Below are 18,328 nucleotides of genomic sequence, written 5' to 3' on the forward strand. Positions count from 1 at the left end.
TTTGTGCAGGAAAGGACATTCTGGATTGGGGACAGAGATGCAATTTGTGGCTGCAGGAGGGTTAATGCAGCCCCAGCTTGTCATGAGCCGTGGCAAAAAAACTCTATTACCAGACTATTGCATGTGATTCCTATAGAATGCCTCATTTTCCCTGAAATTCAGTGGATAGCAGACTTGAGTGCTTGCGTAGCAGGGGCTTATTGGAATAAGGAAAAGAAAGACGCCAAGGAGACGTGCTGCACTGGAGGAGGACTGGGGACAAACTCCTTCACTTTGGCCGCAGGCGCCCGTCGTTGATTGGATGCTTCCTCGGAGGTCGTGGGGAGGATTTTCTGTCTACGTTGGGTGTTTCCCTTCCCTGCATAATCTGTTTTGGCTATAAAAGCCTGCGCTCAGCATCTGCCATTCGAGTGCCAAAATGAAGCTGAAAAGGAGCAAAGAGAGCTCCTGCTCCAGCGACGCTCCGAGGGGGGTGAGTATGCCAAGAACCTGCTGATTCTTCCAGCTTTTGCTTCCTGCAGGGATCCAGAGCAGCCAAACGAATACAGACTTGTGAGCTAAAATATCCCCCAAATCCTGCAGGGAGAGCACTTTCCTACATTTTTGGACTGAATTTATATTTGTTTGATCAGTAGCATAGCACTGATTCGAGAGACCATCTCCCTCCCCAGCTAACCTACCGTGCAGCTTCTGTGTGATTTTTTTCCTCTTTTTAAGTGTTTTCATATCAGTTTTAGGCTGCAGGTGCTTCTGTATGGAAACTGCCTTTCGCCCTCACGTTCCTGTGGACTCTTGCCCAGCGCAATGCCTGCGAATGTGGCAGCTCTCTCTGAAATGCTGCATGCGAGCCCTTAGCTCCAGCAGCTCCTCTGAGCTCCGGGAGGGTTTCCTAAGCGGCAGCAGAGCAGCCTGCTGCTCATCGCCCGTGCAAGGACATCAACAGTTTAGTGCTAGGAAATAGAGCCGAGAGTCTCGGCTCCCTCGTGATCCTTGCTCCAAGACTCGCTTGTGTTTTCCTCTCCCAAAATCCCTTAAACTCTGCTGCTCTTTGTGTCGTTAGAGCTTCTGAATAGGGAATGTGAAGGGAAGCAGCAGCTATTCAGGCAAAGCAGAGGTTAAAGGCTAGACGGATCCTCCGCGTGGGGCAGGAGACCTTGGAGACGGGGAGGCTAATGATGGTGACGGCAAACAGCAAGCTGCTGAATGGAAATGAGCTTTGGAGCAACGGCGGCAATGCAATGTGAAAATGAGCTTTAGAGCAATAGCTGCCTGCGATGCAATGTGTTAACGTGCCTGAAAAAGCAGCTCGCTCCGAGCAGGGCTCCCTGCTGCCCCGGGATTCACCTGCAGCCGAGGGGCCCCAGAAACCGGTGACCTTGGGCACCTGGCAGGCGCTCCATCCCCGCTGGCAAATCCGGGTTCAACTGCAAAGTGCTCCCAAATGTGCAGCCCGGGCTCAACTGCATGGATAGATTCTCATCTACTTCAGTGGCAACTGGATTAGACCCATGAACAGCTTGATGCTGGAGTGCGGGATCAATCCAAGAGGTGAAAGCAGAAGTGCCCAGGAAAGGGATGTTGCCCCTTCCTGCAAAATCTCTCCTTTTAAAAGCCTTTCTCTGTCAGCATCCTGTTTGATTTCCCTAACCAATTTACACTTTGGAAGAGGAATAATTACGTATAAGGTTTTCCCTGCAGGGTGGTACTTGAAACGTGGTAACCTGAAAATGATTTGTCATCCTAATGATCAGCAATACCGGAAAAGAGCAGAATGAATTACTGTAATGACTGGGTGCAAATAAGCAGAAAAAGTGAGTTATGGAAACAACCCATTGGGCATATTGATATGGTTAACATGAAGCCAAAACCACAGAAAACAAGTCTTGAAATCTTTCTTTCTTTACTTTTATTGAATGTGCCTAAAAGCGAAATTTACTTCTAAGCTACTTTTTGATTTCTTTTTCTTTTTCCCTGGCAGAAAATGACCCTTCTGCTTGCAATGGTGACGCTGATATCCGCCTTCGGGTCCTCTTTCCAGTACGGCTACAACGTGTCTGTGATCAACTCTCCAGCGCCGGTAGGTCGCCCTGCGGCGCGGACCATGACCCCAGCTGGGCACAAGACGACAACCAGATAGGAGGGAAAGTGCAGGCGGTGGATGTGTTTGTGGGCAGATGCCTCAGGTGTGAGATCCCTGCACATCCCTGCATCTCGAATGACTGGATATGTGTGAGAAGTCATTTCCCAGGGAAGGAGATAATATTAGAGCTGCACTTTGCGCCCAGGAGAGGCAGGGTGTGAGGAGCGTTCTCCCTTCTACAAATTGGGCAAATCAAATAAAGCCGCTTAACTTGTAAATAGCCCTTATCTAGCCCGGGCCTCTCCATCAGCTTCTTGCACTGGTTTTCCTTCTGTTGTCATGAAGATATTCGCTTAAGGCTGTGTGTTGTTTGTTGCTAATTACCTCTTGCAACACGAAAACGATTGCCCGTTGCTGAGCGTGCTCTGTCTCCCCGCAGTACATGCAAGTCTTCTACAACCTCACCTACCTGGAGAGGAACAAAAAGCCCATGGACAGCAACTTGCAGACGCTGCTGTGGTCTGTCACCGTGTCCATGTTCCCCCTGGGAGGCTTCTTTGGATCGCTCATGGTGGGGCCGCTGGTTAACAAGTGTGGCCGGTAAGTGGCAGACGTGCTGGACATTTTCCACCTGCGGTTCCCTGGGTCCGGACACAGGTTGTTCCAGCTCGCCAAGTCCACCAGGAGCACAATGGTGCCATACGATCCAGAACGATGCCCATCCTGGACTGAGCTCAGGCCCTGTCTCTGCTGCTCAGGTCCCCGGAGTAATTTCAGTACTTTCTCAAAGCCTTAGTTCCCGCCTAGATAAATGGGATTATTGCCATTTTCTCTTTAGCATGTTTCTCGGAATGATAATTTCTTTGAGTTTTCGAGAGGGGTCCCTCCGCTACTGAGACTTTGAAAAAATAACAATCAAACCCATTTCTCTTTCGCTTTGTAGCAAGGGCACCTTGCTGATAAATAACGCCTTCTCCATCATTGCTGCAATCCTCATGGGAACCTCAGAGGTGGCAAAAACCTTCGAAGTCATCATCCTTTCCCGTATCATCATGGGAATATATGCTGGTGAGTGAGAGGTTAAACGGGAAGGGGAGAGCAGTGGCAGAATATTCTTGGCTGTGTAAAAGTGAGGATTTTTCCCTACCGCGGGTGGTTTCTCGGGCAGTCCCACATGTGCATAACAGTTCAGCACTTGCTGGGGTGACAGTTGTCCTCTGCATCTTACAGAAGTATCAGAGGTCTCTGAGGGACTCTGCGGGTCTCTGGCATCAAGGCTGGAAATGGAAGCATAGGACAGGGATATATTTGTGGGTGCGGCAATCCATTAGAGTAAATACCTCCCAGCACCCCATTTTCATGGCTTTGGAAACCTTCTGATAGCAATTTATTTCCCAGGCATCACGGAGTCAATAGCCTGGCTTTTTTTTTGTATGCACCAGAAACAGAATAATCTTTCCCAGCTGAAGCCACCGGAGCCAATGTTGGATGCAGGAAACCAGTGTGGGAACTGCTCGTTGCTCCCGTGGGAGAAGAGACTCGCTGGAGGTGCAAGTGCAGGGTTCAGGGCCACTGGTTTTACTGCAAGGCTAATGTCAGCTGGGAAGAAGGGTGTGTTGGAAGCACTTGGCAAGGGCTGTGTTAGAGCTGTCCTCACGTGGAATAAGCAGCAGCACCAAACCTGGGGCCATGAGCAGAGTTGTATTTATTGGGTGCCTGCAGAGCAAGATGGATTGGAGCGTCGGTTCCCAGGCTTTGGGCTAGCGAGGCTGACGTCTCCAGCGCTGAGGAGAAAGCTGGGATGTGCTGTAGAGCTAAATGGAGAAAACAGGAAAGCGGCATGGGAAAAGCCTTGTCGTGTTCAGCGTTTGGAATTAACAAATACTGCTGCACATGATCCTTTTTTGTTATCTCTAATGACGAGGGGAGCAATGCGGGCGGTCTGACCTGCGGGCACCGTGTCTGGGCAGGGAAGCTGCTGCAGCAAAGCCTGGCTCTGTGCTTGCCCTGGCACCACAGGCTTTGGATCTCCCTCTTTCCAGCCCTGCTCTGCTGCAGGGATGGATCAGCACGGGCTTAGCAGTGTTATCTGAGCGTGGTCACTGCCAGCACGCTCTTATCAGGGCAATTGAGAGGCTGGTCATAGTGCCAACCTAACTATACCTTGTGAGATTGGTTTTACAATGTTTTCTAATTGTTTATTATTTTAAGGAAGAGATAAAGGAGAACTGCTTCTCCTTTAACCCCTAGCTCCTGTAGGCTGGGAACTCTGTTAGAAATCCTAGCTAAAAGTCTCATATAATTGCAGGACTAGAGGAGTTTGTGTTCTGTTTGCCATGGTTTCCAGTGTTATCATGGGAGCTGGCAGATAATGAAGATTTTTTCCTCAAAATCACCAGTGTCTTCAGTGCTATTAGGGCAGAAATACCTCTGGTAGGATGCCACCTGCAAGAGAAGCCTCAAGCCAGGAAATCATTATAGAGTAATTATTGGTGTAGCAAAGCCTTTACTGCCGAGGAGAAGGCCCATCCCTCCCACGTGGCATCAGCTTGTTTGGGTTCTGATTTCTTCTTGCTTTAGAGGAAGTAGAAGTTCCTCCTGAAGCCTTTCACTGTCCCCAAACCCACAGCAGCCCTTGATTTTCTTCTGCAAGGCTTGTGTCGTGGCACGTGGCACCTCCTGCCAGCTCTCTAGGGAGGACGGAGGTTGATCTCTTCTCCAGAATAACTATGGATAGAACAAGAAGAAATGGCCTCACATTACGCCAGGAGGAGGGAGGGAGGTTCAGGTTAGACATCAGGAAGAATTTCAACATGAAAAAAGTAGTCAACCCTTGGAAGGGGCTGTCCAGGGAAGCGGTGGGGTCACTGTCTCTGGTAGTGTTCAAGAAACATCCAGATGAGACACTTAGGGACATGGTTTAGCAGACATAGTGTTGAAGGGTTGGACTCAATGGCCTTGAAGGTCTTTTCCAACCATTAAGATTCCGTGGACTGCTGTCTGCCTACCTAGACTCCTAAAAATGTGCTCTGCTGCTGAGCAGTGAATGGGCCAGAGCCTCAAAACACTCAAAGATGGGACCCAAATGGATTGGAACAATAGTAGCATAAAACTTCTTCCAGAGAAAGCCAGAATCCTTGACCTTTCTGAGAGTACCAGCTGCAGTAATGAATTTCTTACTTTACCACATCAATACCATGTGTTGTTTTCTTGTTGCTTGTTTTTGTCCCAAATTCCATGAATTCCATGAAAAATGAGCTGCTTTTCTAGCCAGAGGAGTCATTAGAGGGCATTAAGTCTTCAGCCAGAGCAGGAAGGTTTGAGTGTGATGCTTCTACGTGTCCTGTGGTGCAGAGGGGTTCACTTTGTTCTCACATAGAAAAAAGCATCTTAATGGTGAGTATGTTGACCTCAGGTAGTACATGACTAATGTCCTTATCTTCTAGGCCTGGCCTCCAATGTGGTTCCCATGTTCCTGGGAGAAATGTCCCCCAGAAACCTGAGAGGTGCTGTTGGGATTGTACCCCAGCTCTTCATCACCATTGGGATCCTCATAGCTCAGGTCCTCGGGCTTAACAGCCTCCTTGGGAATGCCAAAGGTAAAGCCCTGGCTTCGGGGACGTTTTCTGCTGGTCCTTTGGAGAAAGGCTTCTTGCAGTCATCATCTTACCTCTACATCGTCTTGTCGCAGGCTGGCCGGTGCTGCTGGGGCTCACTGGGATCCCGTCGCTAATTCAGCTCCTTATCCTGCCCTTCTTCCCCGAGAGTCCCAGATACCTGCTCATACAAAAGGGCGATGAAGAGCAAGCTCGGCAAGGTACTGCAGCACCCCTTGGTGCGAGGGGGCAAAATGGGATAGATCTCGCTGCGGAGCATAACTAACAGCAAGATGGCATGAAATTCCTTGCTGGCAGGAAGGAGTCCTGGCACATTGCTCCTTTCTTGGCTTTATGTGAATCCCTGATTTCCCATCCGCAACACACTGCTGCCCATAACCTGCATACTCTTCTGTCCTGCTCTAAAGCAGCAGAGCTCACTGTAGAGCTGTTGCTCTCCGTGATCTCCCAGTTTGCCCTCTGGGATTCATGTCTCACCTTGCCTCTCCCAACCAGCGCTGCAGAAGTTGCGAGGCTGGGATGATGTAGATGATGAGATAGAAGAAATGCGCCAGGAAGACCGATCAGAAAAGGAAGAAGGACACATCTCTGTGCTCAGCCTGTTTACCGTCAGAGGCCTCAGGTGGCAGCTCATCTCCATCATTGTCATGATGATGGGCCAACAGCTCTCGGGGATTAACGCGGTGAGTAAATATGGGTTAACGTGTGTGGGAAAGGCCCCTGGGGTGACTAAAAAAGTTATAAGACTCCAGAGACTTATAAAAAGTAATAAGACCACAGGGTGGATGAGGTGGTTCAGTGCAGACTCAGGAGCTGAGACCTCGGAGCCACGAGCTACACCTGGATCTGTGTCCAATGCACTAGATCCAGAGTCAAGCTGCCCTCTTAAGCATGATTTGGACATTTTGCAGTAAGGTTCATGTGCTTGCCTGCCTCTGTCTCAGCTAAGTATAAACCCAGCTGTGGTTTTGCTGCAGGTCTTCTACTACGCAGACAGAATCTTCTTGTCAGCAGGTGTGGACAAAAATAGCGTTCAATACGTTACCGTCTCCATAGGGGCCATCAACGTTGTCATGACTTTACTTGCTGTAAGTATCCACCGGGGCTCTTGGAGCTGTAATTCACCCAGTTTCCCCTGTTGATCCCTATATTTGCAGAAGGTTATGTGATTCCTGCACTGATGGGGCTGGTTTCCACCAGGCCTCAGAATTTTAACTTTCCTGTTTTCCAGGTTGGTAGGACATGGCAGGAAATGCAGTGTTGCCATGCAGGGCTTCCATGCAGCTCACTTGGACTGGGTGTTAAAGAAGGGACAGCTTATTTTCTCTGTTACTCATAAACTCCAATATTTTACAGTTCCTGAGTGATTTGCTGCTTGGGATCCACGAGCAGGGCCTCTTGCACCAGGAAAATTTCACTAGATTTCTTGGATAACAACTACCTTGATAAGCAGAGTTTGCAGCAGCATGAAATGCCGTGTGCCCAGATTTCCAGTCCCTCACTCTCCTCTCTTGCAGGTTTTCATTGTGGAGTCACTGGGGAGGAGAATCCTCCTCCTTGCTGGCTTTGGGATGTGCTGTGTCTCCTGCGCGGTGTTAACACTGGCCCTCAACCTCCAGGTGTGTAGATGGGTGGCTTGGGTGGTGATGTCCTCGTTTCTGCACCATCCAGGGCTAAGGCCACTGGTATATTTGATTTTGGAAGTTGCTTCTGCCATCTGGGAGGGGGACCTCTGTACTTGTATATCTACCCAAAGCAAATCTGGGAAGAGATGTGACCCAATTTGGTTATTCCCCTGCCCCTATCATGTTCATTATACCTGTTGTACCCATTTATTGGAAGTAAAGTTTACACCCAAGTTCTGATTTCAGTGGCTGAGTGTATCTATGTTGATGGATCTAGCACTTAAGAATCACAGTGGCTTTAGAGCACCCTCCAGTCTTACTGCAGATTGTGCCCTGAGCTATGGTGGCTTTGCATGCAAAGCAGCTCTAACCTGTGACTAAATTCTCTACAGACAAGTCTCTCGTGGATGTCCTACATCAGCATAGCGTGTGTCATTGTTTACATCATTGGACATGCTACTGGAGCCAGTAAGTACCCGTGCTCTAGTCCAGCCTCCTCTGCAAACTGCATGAAGCCAAGCGTTGTGCTGAGCTTCAATAGTTTGTGAGGCTGGAGACTGCATTTCTTCTCTATATGCCTCGCTATACCTGTTGGTTGTTGGCTTGGCTCATAGTCTAGACCGTGAGTTGTGCCAGATGGTGTACACCAGTTTAGAAACCATTCTCTGCCACTGGTGTGAACAGTGTCAACCAGGGATTCAAACTGCCTTTGGGATTTCAATATCTGTATTTATCTTCCAGGTCCGATTCCCTTTGTGATGATCACGGAGATGTTCCTGCAGTCGTCCCGGCCTGCAGCGTTCATGGTGGGTGGATCTGTGCACTGGCTGTGCAACTTCACCGTGGGGCTTGTGTTCCTCTATATGGAGGTAAGCTGTGACCAGGAGATAAGGCAGGGCTTCAGTCTCAAAGCAATATCTTCGGGTGTAACGGACCATCAAACACTCCTTTCCACTGCCCCAATGAATGTCCTCCATAGTAGTGATCTCAGGAGAGAGAATTTAGAATCACCCAAACTTCACATAAATCTAGTTAAAATGTGTGGTTTGCTGTGTCTGCCTTTGGGCTCATGCCCAAATCATGCAATGTGCACATCCAGAGCATCCCTCTCTGCATGGCCCTGACCTCTGCTGTGTCTCCTTTCATTGCTTCAGGCTGGACTGGGGGCCTACAGCTTCCTCATCTTCTGTGCCATCTGCCTGGCCACTATAGTTTACATCTTCATCATTGTCCCCGAGACGAAGAACAAAACCTTCGTGGAAATCAACAGGATCATGGCCAAGAGGAACAAGGTGGAGTTTCAGTCTGAGAAAGAGGAGCTCAAGGATTTCAAGACTGTTCCAGGAGAGCAGGCAGGAAAGAGTGAAGTCTCCCAGAGCCAGCTGTGATGCCACCCAGCATTTGGCCTGGCCCAAGAACGTGCAGGATCGCCCGGAGAACAGCGACTTGCCCTGGTCCTGATCTTGAACTTGGACTTTTGGCACACTTGGTGCAGCAGGAGCTTGCAAAGAAGGCAGAGCTTATGCCAAGTCTTAGCTGCTCGGTGTTCTCTGGGATGGAGAGAGAATGGGTTGTGCTGAGAGATGCTGTTAGATGGGCTGATGTAGCTTTTATCCTGTCCACTCTTGTCCTCCTTTCGGGTGATTTGCAGGACTGTGAGCTTGGGAAGGCTCAACACACCTGCCCCGCTCACCAAATTTGCCTTCAAATCAAACGTAGCCCTCAGCTGTTACAGAAAAGTCCTCCTTGAGATTTTTTTTTCTTGTGCCTAGGACTCTTCCTCTAGATTTGGACTGATGCTCGTTCACAGTCGGTCTCTACTCGCTTGCTCCTGTGGCACTGTAGTCCTTGGGAATGGCCTCTCTGCTGTGTGCATCTCAGCTGACAAAGAGCAACAGTCCCTCTCCTAAATCCCAATACCCTCCATATTCCTTCCCTGGAGCTGTGACACCTAGTGCTCCTCCTGTCCCGAGAGGCGCGTGGTCCTGAAGACCATAAGAACCTCCGTGCTGCGTTGCTGGGGCCGAGCTCAGGCTGGTGTCAGGGCAATGACCACAGCTCTGCAGCCCCTTTCCAGCTGTGGCCATCATGTCTTTGTACCTCTGGTTTGGGGCTCTTGCACTGAGTTGCTTGAAGCTGGAGTTTCCAAAGAGCTCAGCTCGCAGGTGTCTGAAACTTGTCTGGGGGAAAAAAAGGCTCTTGGTCCTTCTAAAGCGTTTTCTGAGGGCACAGCTCCACCTGAAGGCTGAAGCGGTTTGGGAAAGCTCTGCAGCCGGAGAACTAGTGCTGGCTCTCAGAAGAAAGTACAGTGCACGTGAGAAATGAAAGATTGGTTAAGATATTTATTGATTTCATGTTTTGAGGGTTAATGACAGCATAATTTCCCTCTGCAAGGGCAAAAAAAGTCAATTCTTCAGCAGGCTGCTGCTGACTTTGCACTGCTGATGGGGATGGTCCTTCGCATGATGCACTTTTGTACCCTCAAAAGGAAAGGAGCTTCATCCCTGCCCTCAAACTCCTCCTGTGATATCTTTTGCTTGAAAGAGGGATTCCCTTAATGAAAGGCAGTAGCTCTCTTGGGTGGGTGGGAGGAAGATGTGAAGCTGTGTGCACTGCTCTCCTCAATTTATAGGGTCTCGGGTGACCTGGAGCAGCCTCCTGGGAGGGATGTGGCAGTGCAAGCGCTTGGAGTGTGCCGAGTTCTGCTCCGTCTGTCGCTCCATCACTGACGGAGGCCCCAATTACCTTCTCAAAAAAAACCTAGAGCACTAAGGAGCTGCTTAGTGAATCTATACGAAGCAGAAGGAGAAACAAGCAATTAATCAAAAACAAATACATGGAGCAAGCTTCTCTCCTCAAGTTCCCCAAAGGGTATTGGATTGGTTTCTTGCCCTAAAAAAGAAAAAGAAAAAAGGAAAAAGCGGAGGTGTCACTCACAGCTGGTGTCAGGCCCCAGCACCACGCCCCCCGCCAGGGCAAGGGGGGTCTCTCCCCACGCTATGACGTCCCCCTTCGCCCGCCCCGCTTTGCACAGGGCGAGCGCCCGCACCTCCGCAGGGCTCAGCACTCGGCTCCACAGGTTCACGTGGCTCATCCAGCCCGTGAAGCCGTTGGCGAAGGTGCCAAGCAGCATGTCCCGGTCTTTCCCCAGCAGCAGCGTCCCCCCGGCCCGGGTCTCGTAGCCTTTCTGGATGCTCTTGCCCTCGCCCTCGGCGCCGTTGAGCCACAGCTGCGCCAGCCCCGACGGGGCGGCCCAGGCCACGCAGTGGTGCAGCCAGCTCTGCGTGCCGCGGTGCACGGGGAAGCTCGTGGAGCGGCCTCCCAGCCACAGCCCCACGGCCGAGCCCACGGTCACCACGAGCTCGTCGTCCCGCTGCCGCGTGGAGTAGGAGAGCACGGTCTGCGTGCTGCCCGGCGGCGCTCGCGCCCAGAAGCAAAGCGTGAAGGCTTGGAGAGCCATGTGGTGCAGGGGCTGCACGGTCACGCAGCTCTCAATGTTCTCTGCTGGGAAGTAGAAAGCCGGGAACGTGCTGGATTTAACACCTGAAAGAACCAGAGTCGGCTGTTGCATTTGCATCCCAATCTGTAAGTCAGGCCGAGTCCTGTGGAATAAACCCAGCTGGCAGGATGGGGCTGTCCTAGTGATTTGGCTGCAGCTACGGGCATCTGCGGTGCCAACAACAAACAAGCTTGAAATAATAAAAAAAATAACTCCCTTGCCTAATTGCTTTGGGAAAATCTTGTTTTTTCCCTCCCTCTGTTGTCATCCTGTGTGAAGCAGAGGCTGTGATTTTTCCCTAGGGGCACCACGAGCTTAGACTCCTGCCTGCAAAGCTGCAGCCTGTGCCGGAGTAGCTGGTTGTGAGTTAGAGTTAATGCTAACACAACTCATGGAAATTCTCCATCTGGCCCAGATTAGGGACCAAATTCTACTTGCGTGTGTCAGCACCCAAATTATGAATGACTTGGGGCAGCCGGTAACCTGGAGTTCAGCCTATAGCTCTATAGGTGCACGTGTGTTTCTTACCCATGTGACTCACTCCATCCAGCAGCTCTTTCTTCATGTCCTGGAGCTGCATCTGGATTTGTTCCAGCCTGAGCTTGAGCTCCTCGGGATGACATGGTTCTAGAGCAATGAGACATCTGCATTTACTGAAAGCCAAGGCTTCCACATGGTGCATGTCCAGCTTTCTAGTTTGTCGCAGATTTGGGGAAAAACCTTTGTTTCAAAAGCACTGATAAAGCTTGGCTTAACGAGCTGTGCCAGGGCTGTTTCTGCCATAGGGTGCTGGGCCACCCGAGCAGCTGAACCTCCTGTTTCTGTGAGGGCTCACCAGCTGCACCCCTTGGGCCGGCTGTGCCACCCTGCTGCGGGCAGAGCAGGGCCTGGCACGACTTGCAGCCACCGCCACGTCCTCACCCAGCCGTGCTGCAAGGGGGCACGCTGCCCCTCGCGGTGACGAACGCGGGTTCCCGTACCTGGGGCTCTGAAGGAGGCCTCCACCGCGCGCCCGTGCAGCGGCTGCGCGCGCCGGTAGTCGTTGCGCAGGGTCCTGTTGTGCCAGTCCAGCAAGGTGCTCTCCAGGAGGCTGATCTGGGGGCAACGCACCCGTGTTACACACGGCTACAAGGTCAGGGATTTGGCCTAAAAGTGCAGCACTGATCCCATAACTCGGTATTAAACATGGCAATTGGTCACAGAAGCTCCTCTCCAGGCTGGCTTTGCCCGCCAGGAAAGCTCGCTGCTGCCGCTACCTGCGTGTGTGACAGGACGACAGGGTCATCGAAGACGGTCCAGGTGACGCTCTCGGAGCACGGCGGGGTCGTCAGCGAGCCCTGGTACCTGTAGAAGCGCGACAGGTTTTCCGGCAGCATGGCCCGGACGTCCAGGGAAGCGAGCTGCGTGGATTGGCCTCAAGAGAAAGCAGAGGGACAGTGTTAGCAATTAACGGCGAAGAGGAGGAGCAGAAGAGGAAGGTGAGAGAGGAGGTAGAGGTGGGATGGATAAACTGACCCCCACCCCGAGCGCCGCTACGTTTTGGGCATGAAGATGTGATGAAGAAGATGGTCTTTTCAGTGCATCCATGGGCTGTTGGCCTGAGATTTACAAGTTCAAGCCCAGCAAGGTCACCTGGGGCTTACCTGCAAACCTGATTTGGGCCAGCTTGGAAATGAATTCGCTGTAGTAGGTGTTCTCGAGGTGTCCATCCTAAACACACAGCACAGAGGTTTGAAAATGAGGTTAGCAGAGCCTATCCTGCCCTCTGCAGCACTGCTGCACTCGGGGAACTGCCTTGGGGCATGAAGGGAACAAATACTGCTCTAGAGCTCTTAACAGGCACCCTAGATGTACCTGGGCCGTGCAGCCCTGTCCAGGCTGCAATACAAGAGCAGTCACACAGCAGTCTTGCTCTGGGGTCGAGGTGGCCTTACCACGTAGAGGAAGGCGAGCACAGCCAGCCCATCGCGCTTGTCTTTTGCCTCCTCGAAGCTCGAGTAGTTTGCAGAGTTGTAATGGACAATGTGCAGCTGGCGGGAGAGAGACGGGGCCGTTCAGCAAGAGGGGTCACAGGGCTCCCCGGCCCCCAATGCCGCACAGGGACACGCGGTGCAAACCCCGGGCAGAGCCGCCCTCCAGCCCCTGGTGCTCGTGCCTCCCAGAACGTCAGTTTATAGACTTATCGTCAGTGTGGTGGCACTGGTGGCAGCTTGGCATTAATCCCTTGTGTCCCCGGGAGCCCCTTGTCCCCCGGGCTCCCCGCGCTGCTCCCTGGTTGTTGCACCCCGATCCCCGGCTGCAAGCGGAGCCTCTCGGCCTCCTACCTCGGCCAGGTACCTCATGCCGTCCACGGTGTGCTCGGAGCCGCTGCTCTCCAGGTCCAGCCCGCCCCAGTGCAGGTGCATCTGCACGGCCGTGTAGCGCCCCGCGAGCCCGCCGGAGATGCGCAGGCTGGGCGGCAGCTCGATCTGCACTGCAGAACAGGGTGCCACGTAGCGACAGGGACCGCGGGAAGCTGGAAACCCACCATGCGTGGGAACCCCTGCAGTGTAAAGCTAAGGGTGCACTCAACATCTTCCCCCAGGCTGCTTCACTACCAAGGAGATCGCATTTCTGTGCATTTCTTTGCACCTGTGCAGCTGCAGATCTTCCCTTCGGTGCTGATGGAAATGGTTTAATGCTCATCCCGTTCACAGCCACTGCATCTTGCAGGGCTCTGCAGAGCTTCATTAACATCTTTTATTTCCAGCGGAGAAAGAGGAGGTAGAACTGGGAAAAGTGACTGGCCTCATCTAAGCTGTCACCATAATTTCCAGTGTTCTGGAAGCTGCATCAGTGCAGGGCCAGAACCCTGTAAATCTGAGGAGACGGTGCTAGGGCTGGGAGAATTGGTAGAGAAAAATGTCCTTGCTTTGCTTTCCAGGGAGTATTCACAAAGGGGCTGTGAAACTTTTGTCTTCCTGCTACCGTGCTGCCACAAATCATGTATTATGTTAATAAATACACCCCACCTAACCTCAGAAATGGAGAATTACATCATCCTAATGAAAGCCCAGAGCACATTATGAAAAAATAGCGAGTATTTTCTCAAAATAGAACAGTGTATTATTTGTTAGCCATAGTTTGTGCTTGTGAGGAGAGAATTTCTAAACTATCATAAGAATTTATAAACTGTTTGCAGGCAGATAAGATGAAAATGTGTTTTTCCATAATACCCCAAGAGTCAAGAGTGGGAAATAAACCTCTGCCTTCCTTTTTATGCAGCTCCCTGCTGCCTGCCTTCCCTAATGAGGGTTATTTACCTCCCCAAGCAGCTCGTTGAGGCTCCTGCCCATAGACGGGTAGGATTTTATGGGAAGGCTGAGGCTTCTGCAGGATATTTTTTTGCAAATACTTTGGAAGCCTAGGGATAACTAACAATGCAGTTTGCTGCTACTTTTCACCTTGTATCTGCATATAAAGCAAGTGGGGAGTGTTGCTGGATATGGCACTGAAGTTGATGGGAAAATCCAGCCTTCCAGGAGCTGGGAATAAAAGCTGTCATTTGCTGCCGTGCTTCACTAAACTTCCCCGGCTTTGCAAATCCCCATCTTGATACTAACAAGAGAACAGGGAAAATACACACGTGCATCCAGAGAGCTGAAAACTAAACCTAGAGGAATTAATTTGTAGGCAGCCGGGGTAGCAGGGCTGGCAGGAGAGCTGCGGGCTGCATGTTGAGCTTGCGTGGGGATAAACAGGAGCACTTAGTCATTAGGGCTTGCAGAACTGCAGCCACAACAGTCTCTCCCTGGAAACAGCATGTCTTTCATCACTTCATCACTTTCAAGGCTTGCTGCTGACCTGGAGCTCTCCATTTCTACTGCTAATGGTTATCGCATAGGGGTAGAAGATGCACAGAGAAGTCAGCGTGCCCCAGATGCTGCTCATTTCTATACAGCTGCAGTCTACGAATGCACGGAAAGAAAGGGCAAAGCTGTTGGGCTCTGCCTGCCTTTTAAGCCATTTTAATGTCAAACAGGGAAGAGAGAACTGTGGAAATGTAATTGCCTCTTCTTTCTCTGGTTTGTATATGTGTTTCCAGAGTGAGCGAGGAAAGCAGCAAAAGTGGGAGAATAGCGTGAAATGAGATGGCAAAATAAAGTGAAGCGAGCTGAGAAAAAAAGGACACTGTCTGTGGATAGCACTTCAGTCAGCTAAAAATCAATGATCTGTCACCGTAGTGTCACCAACCTGACACCCTCCCAGGGCCTCTGCTCGGGAAGGGACAACCTACTCCTGCTAAGGTTCATTGAAGCCCATTCCAGCCTAGTGCTCCCTTACACGTTGGGCAGTACCTAGCTGTGCACCAGCAGCGTAATGCACGAGTGCTACGGAGCCCAGCGAGAGCCTCCACAGCCCAATTTGGAGCTGAAAAGCAGGAGGCTGCCACATTCAAGGGTTTCTGCAGATGCCCCAGCAGGAAAGCTCCCTATCTGCTGTTGTTGCACTGCAGGACACAGCCTGGTAAGATGTGCAGAAACCTGAGCTCTTTCCTAACAAAGAGCTGCGTGTGAAAGGCTTGGGGCATAGGGAAGACCTAAGGACATCTGCATTAAGGACATCTGCATTTCAAAACCCCAAAGCCCTTGCTGTGCTGCTGGTGGCTGCCAGCATCCTCTGTTGTCACCGAAACAGCTGCTGCATCCAGCTTAGGGGCTGCCAACGTGCAAATTGGGGCTGAAACTCGTGCATTAGACTTTGCCCTTGCTGACGGACACCCAACGCTGGGGTTGCTGCGGGGCCAGGAAAAGCTCCCGGTCATGGCCTTACCCGAGTGGCCGTTGTTGGTCATGGTAACGCTGCCCTGCAAGGGCCCGTCGTAGCCGTGCAGCTCCAGCTGCGGCAGGTCGGGCTTATAGACCACTTTCTTCTTCTGGATGTCAATGGGGGACTGGTGCTCGCCGGCGCAGTCGGCAAAGTGCTTTGCCCAGTGCTCCTCGTCCAGCTCCCCCTCTGCGCAGGGAGAAGCAGCGGGGTTATTGCGGCGTGGTGGGAGCTGTGTAGGAAAAGCCCCTTCCCGGCAGCAAAGTGTGTCGGTCTGGTTGTTGGAACTGCGGAGAGGCGGCAATAAAAGGCTGCTCTGCCTCTCCTGGAGTGAAAATGTGCATTATTGTGTCTGCAGGAGAGCTGGGCCGCAGCGCAGAAACCTGCACGGCAGGAACAGCCCATGGCAGCAGGAGAGCGACCCTCTGCTGAAGGAGAGCCGGAGCTCAGGCAGAAATTGGGACTGAAATCCTCCCCCGCGGAGGAATCAGTTAAGCTCCCAGGTATTTTGTTTCCTGGCTCTGAATAACCACAGGGGCTGCAGCGATGCAGGGCGCCTGGATGAAAGGAATTCCAGGGAGAGCTTTGCAAAGGGCAGAGGGGGCAGCTGCAAAGTCGCCTCTGTTCAACAGCACTCCATGTTTCAGCCCGATTCCCAGCCCGCCAAAGCCAGTAAAAAGGTTCCTGCTGATTTCAACTAGCGCTGCAAATCTGCAAATAACCCCCTGAAACAATTAAGAACCAGCTAAAATGTCACAGGATAAATCAATGGAACAATAAGCGCTTCTTTGCTGTCTCTACCGCAGAGGGCAGGACGATAAAATAAGGGGAGCGCAATATTTAAAGCGCTTCCCTCGGGGATCATCCAAGGGGCAGCTTTTATCCCAGCACACCGTAAAGCCCGGCGCGTTGCTGGAGGCTCCTTGCCATAAATGCATAAGCGAGGAGCAAGAATGAGTAAACGAGGAGCGAGAATGAGTGAGCGAGGAGGAGTTACCTTGGTACGTCCATTGCACGAGGTGAGCGCAGCTGAGGCGCACGAGGAGCAGCGCGGCCGGGGGCGGCCGCATGGCTCCCGCTGCACCTGAAATGAGTGAGGACAAGTGAAAAATGAAGGAGAGCAAAGGAGCGTCCTGGAGGGCAGAGCTGCCACCCTGCCCCGTTGCGCGGCGGGGAAGGAGCCCTGCAGAGAGAAGCCCCTCGTTTGCAAAGCGCCCAGCGTTCACGCTCCGAGGAGGCAGCAAGGAGGGGTGCTCGGCTCCCTGGGGAACCAGGGGGCCGGATCGAGGTGCCCTCCCCTGCCACAAACCAGGGCTTAGAATGTGAGACGTGAAACCCGGGGAGAACTTAGGGCTCCTAAAGAGGGTTTAGACTGCAGAGGGAGAGAGAAAAGCCAGCACCCCGGTGCCTTTTTATGTAGTGATCTATCTCAAGAGTTTCGGTAGCTCCATGCAGCTTCAGGCACTTGGTTGCCTTCAAAATTGGGTCCAAAAAAGGTAATTGCCTGAGGTCTGCTAAAAGCCATTTGGCAGAGTAGGAACAGGCCGTAGATCTGCCTGCCCTTTTGTACCGTTACTGGGCAAGGGTCAATCCCCATGAAAACGCTCAGGATTTTCCCCGTGGAAGCGAGAAGAGCTACAGCCGCCACTGAATCCAGCTCTGCTTTTGATGCTCGGTGCCAGGCAGCAATATCCAGCGCTTGGCAGGACAGCAAAATCCCAGCACTTGCCTTGGCCACGTCCTGCCCCTTACAATAACATTTACAATAATTCAGCCGTAGCACAAGGGCAGAAGCAGTTTTTTATTCTTCATTTTATTCTTTCTGAGCAAATTGTTATTCTGGAAAGGCCTTTCCCGCCTGGCTGCTTTAGGCGGTGTGTATTTAATGTTTGGGAACGGCTGCGATATTGAGTTAATTAACCAAACATGTATTTTTCCCCCCTCTTCTAACAAAGTCATTTATTCTGACAGTTGCACTCGACTGTGCGAGGACTAAACTAATCAAACATGCCCTGCGATGAACTTTGTAATCCGTGTGTATCCAGTTGGGTAAATACAGCCCAAAATCAGCTGAGGGAGAGATTTTGGGGCTTACACCTGGTTACGCTCCAGGACTGCCCACAGCAGCACATGGCACCGGGATGCGGCGGTCACCGCTGCACTGGAGCATCTCCCGACCATGTGCATGAAGGTCCCCATGAGCATGGCCTGGAATTGGCTGTTTTTCCAGGTTGGAGTCTTCCCAGATGCTGGAAGAGCAAACGTAGACCAGGGTAAAGCCCATGCTGGCCATGTGGGCTGAGATGGGACCTTCTGCCCAGCAGAGCTTCTGCATCTTCCTTTCGCAGGTGGCCTCTTTGATAGAAGAGGTGGCCCTCACCCCTTAGAAATTCATCCCCGTGCTTTTTCTTCTTATTATTACTACTATTATTTCCAATTTTCCTGCTCACAGACGTCAGGTGTAGACAAGTGCCAGGATTCATTGCTCCATTTCACATGGTCCCTTCAGGCCTCATTCCTCTAACACAAGTTTTTGATACGTGTGGCCAGACCCACCTTCTACCGCTGTAAATCCAGAGTGATTTACTGATCCTGCTGGAGCTCTTCCATGGCTACATCCTTTGATGCAGCCAAGGAGAGATACCGGGAGTGCGGAAAGCAGCATTTATCTGCTCTAAACCATCAAGGAGCCTTCTCCTTG

General features: G+C 51.6%; 2 protein-coding genes across 2 annotated transcripts; one reads left to right on the plus strand and one right to left on the minus strand.

The window, feature by feature from the left end:
• The first annotated feature begins 279 nt into the window (after positions 1-279).
• LOC112957388 (solute carrier family 2, facilitated glucose transporter member 5-like) lies at positions 280-9,869 on the plus strand. The gene is made up of 12 exons (XM_026051022.1): positions 280-472; positions 1,979-2,077; positions 2,520-2,680; positions 3,024-3,148; positions 5,527-5,679; positions 5,772-5,897; positions 6,193-6,380; positions 6,675-6,785; positions 7,215-7,316; positions 7,715-7,790; positions 8,064-8,191; positions 8,477-9,869. Exons 1-12 carry the CDS (start codon positions 419-421, stop codon positions 8,708-8,710), a joined length of 1,557 nt encoding a protein of 518 aa, XP_025906807.1. The 5' UTR covers positions 280-418; the 3' UTR covers positions 8,711-9,869.
• A 382-nt stretch (positions 9,870-10,251) lies between these two features.
• On the minus strand, positions 10,252-16,697 carry CA6 (carbonic anhydrase 6). The gene is made up of 9 exons (XM_026051073.1): positions 16,625-16,697; positions 15,634-15,816; positions 13,146-13,294; positions 12,756-12,851; positions 12,465-12,531; positions 12,078-12,235; positions 11,802-11,916; positions 11,350-11,448; positions 10,252-10,865 (listed from the first exon to the last, which is right to left on the minus strand). Exons 1-9 carry the CDS (start codon positions 16,695-16,697, stop codon positions 10,252-10,254), a joined length of 1,554 nt encoding a protein of 517 aa, XP_025906858.1.
• Between the last annotated feature and the right edge of the window lie 1,631 nt (positions 16,698-18,328).

The sequence above is a fragment of the Nothoprocta perdicaria genome, unplaced genomic scaffold (assembly GCF_003342845.1).
Source record: "Nothoprocta perdicaria isolate Ctin4 unplaced genomic scaffold, notPer1 scaffold_72, whole genome shotgun sequence".
Classification (NCBI taxonomy): Eukaryota; Metazoa; Chordata; class Aves; order Tinamiformes; family Tinamidae; genus Nothoprocta; species Nothoprocta perdicaria.